This window comes from Mytilus trossulus, chromosome 13 (genome assembly GCF_036588685.1).
Source record: "Mytilus trossulus isolate FHL-02 chromosome 13, PNRI_Mtr1.1.1.hap1, whole genome shotgun sequence".
Lineage (NCBI taxonomy): Eukaryota > Metazoa > Mollusca > Bivalvia > Mytilida > Mytilidae > Mytilus > Mytilus trossulus.
Genome location: NC_086385.1, coordinates 24,956,480 through 24,969,103, shown reverse-complemented (window position 1 = coordinate 24,969,103; position 12,624 = coordinate 24,956,480). Strand labels below are relative to the sequence as shown.

The following is a 12,624-nucleotide window of genomic DNA, read 5'->3' as shown; positions in this document are numbered from 1 at the left end:
TTTGCTCTATTAAGCAAATGTTCACAAATTTCTGCTCTATTATGCAAGTGTTCACAAATTCTCTCTAATAGGCAATTGTCACAAATTTCTGCTCTATTAAGCAAATGTTCACAAATTCTTCTCTAATAGGCAAATGTCACAATTTTTTTCTCTATTAATCAAATGTTCACAAATTTTATCTCTATGAAGCAAATGTTATCATAAATTGTTCATTAGTTTCTGTTTTATAAATGACTTCTACATATTTATCAAATGTATAAGCAACCACATAGTTGAGTAGAATGACAAATTAATGCAATATTTGATATTTTTTTCCAAAATTTAACCCTTTGCATAAATTAATGATTTACACATTTTGGTAGACCTGTACTTAGAATAAGACATAATTGAAATAACAGCAAGGATCTCAACATTCATAAACATTTTGATTATTTAATCATAGTTCATCAAACAGCCAGTTAAATCTAATTATTTTGTAGGAAGAGAAATGAGGCATGTGGTCTTCAAAACTCCCTTTTATATCTATATTAAAGCAATGGCTTTTGATTGTATTCAAAAACAATTATTTCAAGAATTATATACATATACATAAATCATGTTAATAACAGGTAAATATCAGGAGTGTTCACATGCAAAGTGCACACAACTCTCTACTGATACAATGAGCATTCAGGTAGTAGAGGATCTAAAATTTGATGTCTCCAATCATTACTGACTTGAAATGAATGGAATTCTACTTTTCCTCCATAGCAAAATGGTTGATCAATCACCAAGGACCTTTCTGCTTTATGGAAGTCAAAGCAACACAGTTTCAAATTTATTTACCTCTGCTACTGTTAATCCAGTGTACCTATAAAGAAGAAAGCTTTGTAAATAAGCTTTCTTTTATACAGGTAAAACTGGATATCAGGAGTCTTGAAGCCATCTCATTTCTATTCCTACTTGTGAAAAGGCAAATCTGTTGGAGTGGAAACCCATTTTCCTTTAAAACCACTCCTGCACATTTGAGGTTGCATTTTCAGCAACCCCAAATGTGTCATGTTTTTAAGCGGGTTTATTTTTCATTGTTACAAACAAAGCTGGTTTTGGCATATAAAATAATCATTAAACTGAATCATTGTGTTTCAATGGCTACATATATAACTTTATGATCTGACCAATAGGAATCAAGAACATCTGTTTCAAAGTTTATCTTACTATCAAAATTTAGGAAAATTAAGTCCAACAGTGTACCAGAAGATGTAGTAGGTTTAGACACAATTTGTGAACAGCAAAATGAATCTCTCATGAACTTTAAAAAAGAAGTGTTCCCAGTGTTTAAATCAATATTAAAGTCTCCCATTATGATAATTTTTGGAAGTCTTAAATACACATCAGGAAGAAGATTTGCAAGGAAAGTATCTTTTAGTTGTTGCAATTTGCAGTTTGGTGCCTTGTAAACAAATACAATCTGAAAAACACCTTTGCTAGGTGATATTATGTCTGCTATAACAAACTCTAACGATGGAGTTGAGAAAGTGACTGTATTGTGAAGAATACAATTATTTCGATAATATAATACCAATCCATGAGGTGGTCTTGTATTAAAGCTTGTTTGCTTTTGGTCTAACCGAACTGGTGGTTCAAAACCAGGTAAATGAAAATCCCCATTTTCATCTGTTGATATAAGTCTTGATTCAGCAATACCAATAACATCAGCATCCAAGATGTTAGGGTCTGATTTTATATCATTAAAGTGAGCATGCAATGACCTTGAGTTGTTGAAAACGACTTTAAAATAGTTACTTGATAAATTATACAATGGCTTAAAGCACAACTGTAGAGTTGCATCTGTCCTTAGTCTGTGTAATTCTTGTCGAACACACTCTGCTACAGCTATTGCTTGTTGATTGAGATCTAATATCTGTAATCCAGTTAAAGATGTGACTCTGCTTAGTGCAACATAGTGAATATGTGGAATTTTTCCTTTACGTTTTGATTTCAGACTAACAACAACTTCTTGTAATGTATCTCCTTGCGATTTATGAATTGTTTTTCCAGCTGCTGGACGAAGAGGAAATTGAATTCTTTCAAAGGTCTTATATTTATAAGTAAATGACCTTTTAATGTCAAACATTGGAGTCCATGTAATTTCAACATCTTTTCCAAACAAGTGTGAATATTTTCTTCTATTGTTAGCACCAATTCTGGCATCCTCAAACTTAACCCATATGATACTTGGTCTTATAGATTTCGTTTTGCACTCTATCAATTTAAGTTCACAAGTTGAACCATTTGTGAGACCATCAGTGACTTCAATATTAGCTGTAAGATCATATTTCATCCCAATTGCTAATACTACTTCCTTTGCAAGGTTTGCTGTATCAGACTGTTTTTCTGGTAAAGAACTAAGTAATTTTGTTTTTACAGATGCTGGTAAATCCCCACAAACTGTGTCAACTGCTGTAACTTTAACCTTTTGTGAGCCTAATTTAGATATGTATTGCAAATTAAAATTATCCACTAAAGCATTTTCAACAAACAAATGAGTAGCATTAGTTCTGTATGTTGGATCACTGATTGAAACAGTTCTTGTATTTAAAACTGCAAAATCATTTTCAGTCAGCTGATTTTGTCTCAACCTATTTAGTAATTGAGCAAATTCCAAATCATCTTTTTGTCTCATTATTTCAGTTAGTTCATGAAAAGAAAATAATAATTTCCAGTAATTAGGAGCTAATGCTGTTAATCCTTTGCTTAGATCATTGAAAATCCAGCTGTCAAATACAGGTTGGAGTTGGAAAAAGTCACCAATAGCTATGATACTCACGCCACCAAATGAACAGTTGCTTCCCTTGATTTTTTTCAGCCTTCTCTCCAGTAAAGAGAACATTTTATTTCCAACCATTGAAATTTCATCAATCAAAATCAGAGACAAATTTCTGTATTTCATTCTTAGTGTATTGAGAACATCGCATGACAATGACTGGTCAAGTCCTTTATTTGGTTGTATCTGGAAAGCATTGTGAATGGTCAGACCATTTATATTGTAAGCTGCCTTTCCAGTAGGAGCACAAAGAAGAATTCTAATATCGTCAGGGTCCTCACCTTCAATAGAACATAAGTGTCTGTGTAAAGCTTGAAATATTGTTCTTACAACTACAGATTTTCCACATCCTGCTCCACCTGTCAAAAATGTATAAAATGGTTCATGTTTTGTTTTAACCCATGTGACAACATGTTGGAAAAATTCCCACTGTTTCTTATTCAAGGATCTTATCAAATCAAAATAATCCCTCTCACTTATTCTGTTTGCATGATTTGTCAATTCTACTGTTCTTGCTTCTATTCCAACTTCACGGGACATATCATACAGTCTATGTTCTGTTGGTCTATCTTGATTGAAATGTACATACTGTTCAGATTCTGTTGGGCCTATTTCAGCATCTTCCATTTCTACTTGCTGTGTGGCAGGTGCTATTTGATCATTCTCATTACAATCGTTTTCTGCCTCTTCTATAGCTTTCTCTAGGTCTATCACTTTTCCTTCATATTGCTTAGCTTTTTTTTCTAAAATTCTTGCAACGGTCAAGTACATGTTTTCGAATGTTTCATGTTCGCATTGCAAATCTGAAAGTTCATTTCTCCATGGATAAAATAACATTAAGCGTTCTCTGTAGAAGTTTTCAGAGTCAGTCTTGTAATTGTATTTAACATATCTTATAACCTTAGGTGTTTTTCTTTGATATATTCGAATACCATTCTTCAGGGTTATGTCGATTTTGTTATTGATTTCTTCTATAATATCTGCATTTGCCGCTTCATTTTCATTATCAGATTCATGATCTTTTTCTTCTGTTTCGTGATCATCTGAGGACTCAGTTTTAGGATACTGCAATTCAAGCTGAGATACATAATCTGCTAAACACCAGTTCTCCAGTTGTTTTGGTCTACGCGAGTACCTTTTAATATCATTGTCTGATTCTATTTCAGTAGAGTCTGGGCCTAGCTTTTCTAGAACCGATGATTGCTTGAGGAGAAAAGTTCTTTTGTGTTGTGGAGACGTGTTAATGAATACGACTTGTCTTGTAGCTTTTGTTAAAGGCATCTGTAGTGTTAAGTATGTTGCTTCTTGTGCGCTTGTTTCAACAGAATTTGAAAAGTAATTCCCAATGTGCCTTACTTGATGCTTCAAGTCTAAATTTCCCTGTCGTGCTTCTTTTGCTGCTTGGTCTAGTAATGCACTCATACCTTTTTGTGACTTGCTTATATATGAAACAATATACACTGCACATGCAAATGCATCTAAAACATACTGTAAATCATGATTTGCTTGCCAGGCTATCAACACAGTTTTCATGTAACCATTAACACGGACTTCAGATGGTTTTCGTTTGAGAAAAACTTTTGGACCACTCAAGTTGCTTCTTATGGCCTTAATATAATTTTCATCATCCATTTGTAACACATCATCTAAAAACATGTCATATGTCATCTGGTCTATATCTTCAGCATTGTGAAGTGTATTAATTTCGTTTTGTATTTCTTTATATATAGCTTTGTACTTTTCTATGTCATCATTTTCTTTTAAAGGCTCTAAGATTACTGTTGCTTTCATAGGTGGAAGGGGGAAACCAAAACGACAAATTGGGTGACCTTTTTTTCTGCATGTTTTTGAATGTTTATGAACCTGCAAATTGACTAAATTAGTATTATTTTCTAAAAGTGAACAGGAGACATATTTATCAATAAATGCTACAACATCTTCATTTGAATCACTTTCATAAACTGGTGCATTTTCAATCCAGATCAAGATATGAATATGGGGTGAACCTCTCTGTTGAAATTCAACTCTATAAAAAAAATCTGTCAATTTTCCAATAGGATCATGATCACTTTTCAACACCAAGTTAATAAACTGTTGGACACGATAATCAAAATATCTAGAGCATGTCACAGGGTCTTTCTGAACAAGTTTAGATTTCTGATGCCAATCCATTCCTTCCAATTCATTGTCAGTATATTCTTTGCCATCATTTAATTTGCCAAGAATTCGTAACAAATCTTTCCAATTAGTGTCTGCAGATGAAAGAGAGCCAAACCATGTTGGAAGACCCAACTGTCTGATCATTGCAAACAAATCTTTCTTCCTCTTTTCAAGGTATACTGGAGAATTTCTTAAACTTCTAAAGATATAATAACCTTCATCTAATCTTACAAGATCATTTACAGTGTTAGGATTGAGTACATCTTTTGCTGTCCATTTTTTTCCTTCTGATTGACACCTTCTTAGAGCAAGATTGACCTTATCACTTATGTTTTTTAACTGAATTTTTTTTAACTTGAAAAATATATTTGGTACAGACTGTGCTACTCTCCTATCCATGGACCTTAGTTCCCATTTGACAATATCAGTAAAGTGAACAGAGACAGACCTGTCTTTGTTATCTGGCCTTCGTTGACCACAGAATATAGTTGGAAAAGATAAGTACTCTGCATCAGGATCACTGTAGAGACTAATTGGTCGTTGACCTTCACCAGGAGCAAAAGTTAAACCTGCATCACATAGTGGATTGTCGTCTGGAATGTGATCTAACAGTGTATCTGTGTTTCCAACATGCGTTTCACTTTCATCTACTTCACTGAAATGATCGGAGTCATTATCTGAATCATTCTGATCTTGGTCATTCTCTTGTTCTGCACTATTGTTTTCATTTTGTGTTTCTTCTTCATTTATTTTAGCGATTTCGGTAATCCAATCCTCATTTATTTCTATGCCAGAAGACTTGTACAAGTCACTTGTTCTCATCAAATAATGTAATGCACAAATGACAGCAAAAGGTCTCACATTTTCACTAAAATCACACTTTTTGAATTCCAGCTTCTTCTTCAGTTTAACTGATATTGTACCTGATTTCTCTATTGTATGTGGAAGAGAATTTATTGTAGGTTGAACTTCAACAGGCACATTTACAACATTGCCTTTAACTGATAACTGTCCACCTCTTGGCAACTGTCGAATCTGCATAAAAGGAATTCTTAATGATAACAGTCTCTCTTCTAAAGGATACAAATTTAGTTCTTTTGGTCTTTGGGGAAATCCCATTTTATTGGCTATCGAAAATCGAGGAATTCTTTGTTTTTTTATTGCATTGAGACAAGTATGACATATCCATTCTATGTCTTGTACAGATTTAAAATTAGTAAAGACATGTGACATATTAGCAGGAGTGGTCATTTTGACAGTTTTAGAATTAACTACAGAATCACAAAACCAAGTTTGTTCACATGAAGTACATATATATGTAGGACCATCATTAATTTTTGTTTTAAAATTTCTTATGCAAGCATTAAGAGTTATACCTTGAACTCTTTTCTTTTTTAGTTTTTTTTCATGATCTGTGAAATCAATGTTTTTTCTTTTAGTACTTTTAATTGTCTTATCATAACATCTGTCTATATCTAATTTGTTCTGTCTAGAACTCTGTTTTTTCAATCGCTCATGTTCTAAATTTTCCGGATGTGATCTATATTCTTGTTTTCTATGAGAGTCCCGTTCGGACTCATGTTTTCTGTAGTCTTCATCTTGTCTGGCAATTTTTTTCTTTTCTGTTTCATTTCTTTTGAAAACATCATTCTTTCTAGCCTCTCTTTTAGCAGCAAGTTCTCTTTGATTGAAATCTTCATTCTTTCTAGCATCTCTTTTAGCAACAAGTTCTCTTTGTCTTTCTATCTGTCTTAAATCAGAATTATCTCTATGAGACTTTTTACTTTCAGCTTCAGCCCTTCTATAATTTGTATCCTTTCTTACTTCTCTTTTAGCAGCAAGTTCTCTTTTATTGAAATCTTCATTCTTTCTAGCCTCTCTTTTAGCAGCAAGTTCTCTTTGACTGAAATCTTTATTCTTTCTAGCATCTCTTTTAGCAACAAGTTCTCTTTGTCTTTCTATCTGTCTTAAATCAGAATTATTTCTTTGAGACTTTTTACTTTCAGCTTCAGCCCTTCTATAATTTGTATCCTTTCTTACTATTCTTTTAGCAGCAAGTTCTCTTTTATTGAAATCTTTATTCTTTCTAGCATCTCTTTTAGCAACAAGTTCTCTTTGTCTTTCTATCTGTCTTAAATCAGAATTATTTCTTTGAGACTTTTTACTTTCAGCTTCAGCCCTTCTATAATTTGTATCCTTTCTTACTATTCTTTTAGCAGCAAGTTCTCTTTTATTGAAATCTTCATTCTTTCTAGCATCTCTTTTAGCAACAAGTTCTCTTTGTCTTACTATCTGTCTTATATCTGAATTTTCTCTCTGAGACTTCTTTCTATCTGCTTCAGTCTTTCTATAATTTTTATCTTTTCTTTTATTTTGCATGTACTTTTTCATATATACAAATTTGGGTACCTTTATATACTGGTAAGAATTATTTTTTTGTTTTATGTTCCTTAGTTTCTGATCATCGAAATAATTCTTAATCTGCTTGGTCACATCTTTCTCAGCATCTTTACTACTGATAGTGATACATATAGGTAAAATTTCATATTGAGAGTCTAAATCAATTTGTAAACTTGTGTAAAAAGCATACAAGTAACTGAGGAGGTCATGTAAGTCAGCAAATCCAATCAAAATACTTTTGCCAGAGGAATCTAATGGATTATTCAGTGTACATTCTGAATGAGAATGAGTGTCAAAAAAATAGTATATATGATTATAATAATAAACTGCCGAACATATGGCTCCAATCATTATAAGAAATGTGTTTGACTGCTTAATACAATTTTGAATTGCTTCTTGTAATGTGAGAAATCCAGTCAATTCTTGGTACTGTAAAGCTATACCAAACAGAATATTTTGTTTGTTAATTATAAAAATCCCTTCAGGAATTTCAATTTTGACAGGAATTTCATCAAAATTCAATAGCATATTTTTAAATAATCCCTGTGTTGTTAATTCTTGAACATGTTTCCTGTAAATTTCATCTCCTTTATTTAAAATGTAATCCAGGTTCAATGTGTTTGAATCAAAATTTAAAGTAGAGAGTGATAAGAAAACTAAGCAATTACAAGTACATTGGTTTCCCCTGCTTTGATCAGCAAATTTTGTGGCATACTGGTCAAAAGTTCCAAATTTAATAAAGTTTGCATTAGAAGAATTGACAAATTTTGATAGCACCTCTTCTGAATTATTTCTAGGTTGTTCATTTTGGTCTTGCAACAGATCAGTTTGGATATTACTATGATAATCTTTTCTTGCATAACTATTGTTTAATTCATTTAACAGAAAATCTGTTTGTATATGATAAGTTTCTTTTGCACAGTTATTGTTACTGTTTTGATTCAATTCTTTTGCACAGTTATTGTTACTGTTTTGATTCAACTCAGATAGTTCAAGTTTATCTAATTCAGATATTTCAAGTTCATTTGATTCTGATATTTCAAGTATATGTGGTTCAGATATTTCAAGTTTATTCAATTCAGATTTTTCAAGTAGTTTCAAGTTACTGTTGTTTATATTTGAGTGGAGGTCAGTATCCCCCATGTTATTTGAGTTACTGTTGTTTATATTTGTGTGGAGGTCAGCATCCCCCATATTTTTTGAGTAACTGTTGTTGAGGGTGTCAGTATCACCCAGGTCAAGGTCAATTCTAGTACTGTTTATGGGGCCAGTATCCCCAGTCAAGTCTGTCAGTCTCTGTTGCTGTGGGTTTTTCACACCACGTTTAGCCTCTGCTACCCTCCAATTTTTTCTTCTTGGCATCTTTAAAAATCTATAAATACATATATGCAAAATTTTCAAATAATGTACAATAATGAGGACAAAATTTTACAAGTGCTTAATGCAATAAAAGAAAGGCTGGATGAACAATTGCATAATGAGAGCTAATATAAGTAGTAATTCTAAATATATCATGAATATAATATGTGTTTTCTGCCAAAGATTTGTCACTTGTTAAGACATACTTATAGATATACCTATACATGTATCTAGAACACTGATGCCTTGTTCACATGTACATTCAATTCAAATCTAATTCGCTAATCACATTCACCCACTCTTCTTTTTTAATTCATTTTATCCAATTCGCATTAGAAATACTATTTTGTTAATAGGAATTAAAAGATAACATCATTAAGACAGTAAGGCAAATTTGACATGTATTGCAATTTCAATGAGAAATGAGGTTAGAACTAAAATGTTTGGAGTGCCAGTAAACCAATTTGAAATATGCTTCATGTATTGGAATAAAATAAAATATCAAAGTTCAATTATAGTTGCTAAACATGTTGCCTTTGGCTAGAAAGGAAAAGTTATGTTATGTCCTTTTTTTAATAATGATCAATATTATGTTGGATTTTTTTTAATGTAAAAAAAATGTATAGCTTTATGAAATTGGTACTGCTGGTGCATTTGTACATATTTAAACAATATTGTTAAAAATATCTATATATTCATTATAACAGACTTCCTAAATCAAGTAATTATAAGGTATATAAAGGTGATAACATTAATGCACCAATGTTCATATAGAGTAAAATTTAGTTTTAAGGAGGCTCGCGGGTATAAGATTTTTAGAAAAAAAATAAACATTAAATTTTTATTACAAACTTTATTCATTACTTAAACATGTTAAAGTAGTTGTTACTTTATCACATGGTACAAAAATCATTCCAAAAAATCATTTCGTGTAGGCCCCAGGTGACTTTTGAAATGTAGATATCATTGAAAAAGCTCCAAATTATCTCCCTTTAAAGCAAAAATTTCATTTTTTGTCAATAAAATTGAAATCTCTTTTTTCATGTTTTTAACCAATCGGTGACGTATATTTTTTATTGTTGTTTTTTCAAATAAGCTGTACATAAAAAAAAATATTGTTTTTTTCAAATAAGCTGTACATAAATTTTTTGTTGTTTTTGAATAAGCTGTACATAAACTAAATAAACTAAATAATTGTAAAATTTAAGCGATTTCTGTAATTAAGTTCTTTTGATATCACCGCTATTTCTCCTATTAATTCAACAGAAAAAAAAGGATATTATTAAAAATGTAGGCTTCTTTCGAAGACAGATTGTGAGCGTAAATGAACAGTGACCCCATTTTTTAATTTCATTTTTCTATTAAGTATAAGATAAAGTTCATTTATAGAAAAATATAGAGAAATCCTATATTAAATTAAAAAATTGATTTAGACCTGTGAGCCCCCTAAAACGTTTTAAACAATACATGTTTACTTCATTCATATGTATGAGTACAGAAGTTTGAACTTTGACATATGAAATCAGTCAAAAATATTACTCTTAGAATGTATGATTAAATGATGTGTATATTATATCTATTTACTACATGCAATCTGTAACAATTTTATATCTTTTAATATGTTGTACAGTATGTTTGCTTTTTCTCTTATTATTATTATTATTTATTTTTTACTTGTATTGTATCCATGTATATGAGGGCCTCAGGGAAGATTATTAATTGTAACTAACTGTGTTTACCCTCTTTAAATAAAGAATTTATTATTAATATGAGGAAGGCGCTACCTTAAATGCCAGCTTTATACTAAGACAATGTCCTATCATCTATTGATTGATTGTTGGTTGTTTAACGTCTAGTGGAAAACATTTCATGCATGTTCAGAACGAATGTCCTAGGTTACATTACATGCGCGTAGCTACGTTTACGCCAAAATGCCCGGGCATTCACTTGAATTTTGGTAAACAAATCTTTTAACCTAAAAGAATTAAAAAGAACTGGTAAAAAGCACAAAAGCTTTTAAATATTTCTTCAATTGCTTGTAATTATAAAATTTGCTTTTAAAAAAAAAAGGATTGTATATGTTTGTTCACTTTTTGTCAAAGTCTTAATCTACTGTTAGTTCTACTTCCATTTGTTTGAAGCAATCAATATCTGCCGAGATTCAATATGTTGTTTGCATTTTTGTTGAGCCTGCAACAGTATTGTCGCGAAAGTGATACATAGAAATGTTAGATTTTGTCAGAGGCGTCAACATTTAAATTACTAGTAGATTGACTAGCAGGTATACAGTCTAGGGATAAAGTTGGTTACACGTGAATTAATTTGTCAAATCTGCATCGAATTTTAAGAAACTTTGGCCAAATCTTTTATATGATTGATTTTATTATTTAAACTTAATTTTGAAAGCATTTTTTTTTCAGTTTCATTTTTTGTTATAAACTGACAGACGAACATATCTTGTTGCAATTCAAATCTAAAGAAAATAATTGTTTCCTTTAAATCCTGGGGTGAACTAATCACTTTTTGTGGTAAGAAATTCCATGCGAAATTCCATGGTTATCATGAGTAAAATCATACAAGTGTTCGGTAAACAGGAAGTTGTCAAGTGATCAATCTGTAAACGCATCACACAGTAAAGCTGACTCAGATAAACCCTGAAACCAAATTTCAGAAATCCTTGTATTGTAGTTCCTGAGAAGAAGGCGACTAAAATATTCATTGGACGGACGGACTGACAGACAGAGGTAAAACAGTATACCCCCCCCCCTTTTTTAAAGCGGGGGTATAATTGTGTATGAAAGGTTTGTTGTGGATGGAATGACGGACAATGGTAAAAATATATGGCCCCCACGTCTTTGTTGGTTTGATCATCGATTTATTAGACTATATTTGCGTGTTTCAGAAGTGTTTTCTTTGCTTCACCAGCACACAAAAGATGACTTGATAAGTTCGGGTCAAAGTGATTAACTTTGGTTCAAACATTATGACATTGCTGATATGTCCGAGCCAAAGTTATTAGGGCTGGGTCAACTTATTTGGCGTCACAAAGACATGATATGGAATAATATTAAGAGCTGAACAGAGTAATATAGACAGTGGGACGACAGATAAGAAATCACAGCAATCCGTTTTGTACACAATTTCATTGATCTATCACTAATAGATCCTATTTTTACATACACATGTAGTCAAATATTTTTAGAAAATCTTTTAATTTTCAATTTATAGAGCTACAATATATATCAGTTCACAAGTTACAACAGAACACAAATGCTTAAAATATTTTTAATTTCTTTAAATGCAATTATATGGGGACGGAGTCCCCAATTATGGTAGAAAAATCCAAAAAAAAAATCGGGAAAATTTCCCGAATTTTTCATTGTACTAATGAACTCAAAATCGTTAACTTTTTTTTATGTCATGTTTTGAAATCCTGGACCGGCGCAGAAATCTACAATATACTTCCTTTTTCCGGTCTCGTTATGACATGATGAAAGCGTTTCTTTGTTTATATTGCATATGACGTCAAAATTTAAGTAACGTCACAACTAAAATCCCTAACAACAGAACCAAAATCGGAAACGTTACGGTATTTCCGTTTTATTTTTTTAACAAATATTAAAGTTACAAAAAATAATGCATACAGACTTCGTCCCCATTTACAGGTTATGCCTGCCTCATATTAATGATAATTCATTAAACATTTAAATCCATTGAAAACTTGTTTTAACTTCATCCTTCTCTTTTACAAGAATGTTTTCTCATCAACAACATTGACATAATTTGTTGCCAATGTTTGGAACATGCAAAAAATGCTAAATTTACATGTGTTTGTTAATTAGATACATTTACTTTTAATTGTATGCTACTTTATTTTCAACTGCACAACACAGTGAAAT

General features: G+C 31.6%; 1 protein-coding gene across 1 annotated transcript; it reads right to left on the bottom strand.

Annotated features, from left to right (window-relative positions):
- Positions 1-1,114: 1,114 nt before the first annotated feature.
- LOC134694183 (uncharacterized) lies at positions 1,115-8,728 on the bottom strand. Its single transcript, XM_063555178.1, has 3 exons — positions 7,386-8,728; positions 6,409-7,313; positions 1,115-6,237 (listed from the first exon to the last, which is right to left on the bottom strand). Exons 1-3 carry the CDS (start codon positions 8,726-8,728, stop codon positions 1,115-1,117), a joined length of 7,371 nt encoding a protein of 2,456 aa, XP_063411248.1.
- Between the last annotated feature and the right edge of the window lie 3,896 nt (positions 8,729-12,624).

Excerpts from the sequence above, each read along its gene's own strand:
- LOC134694183 (XM_063555178.1), bottom strand. The coding sequence starts at position 8,728 with ATGCCAAGAAGAAAAAATTGGAGGGTAGCAGAGGCTAAACGTGGTGTG. Across the intron at positions 7,314-7,385 it reads CAAAAAAATAATTCTTACCA|AAAGACTGAAGCAGATAGAA; the intron begins GTATATAAAGGT and ends TAAAAATTATAG. Across the intron at positions 6,238-6,408 it reads TTATGATAAGACAATTAAAA|TTAATTCTAAAACTGTCAAA; the intron begins GTACTAAAAGAA and ends GTGATTCTGTAG.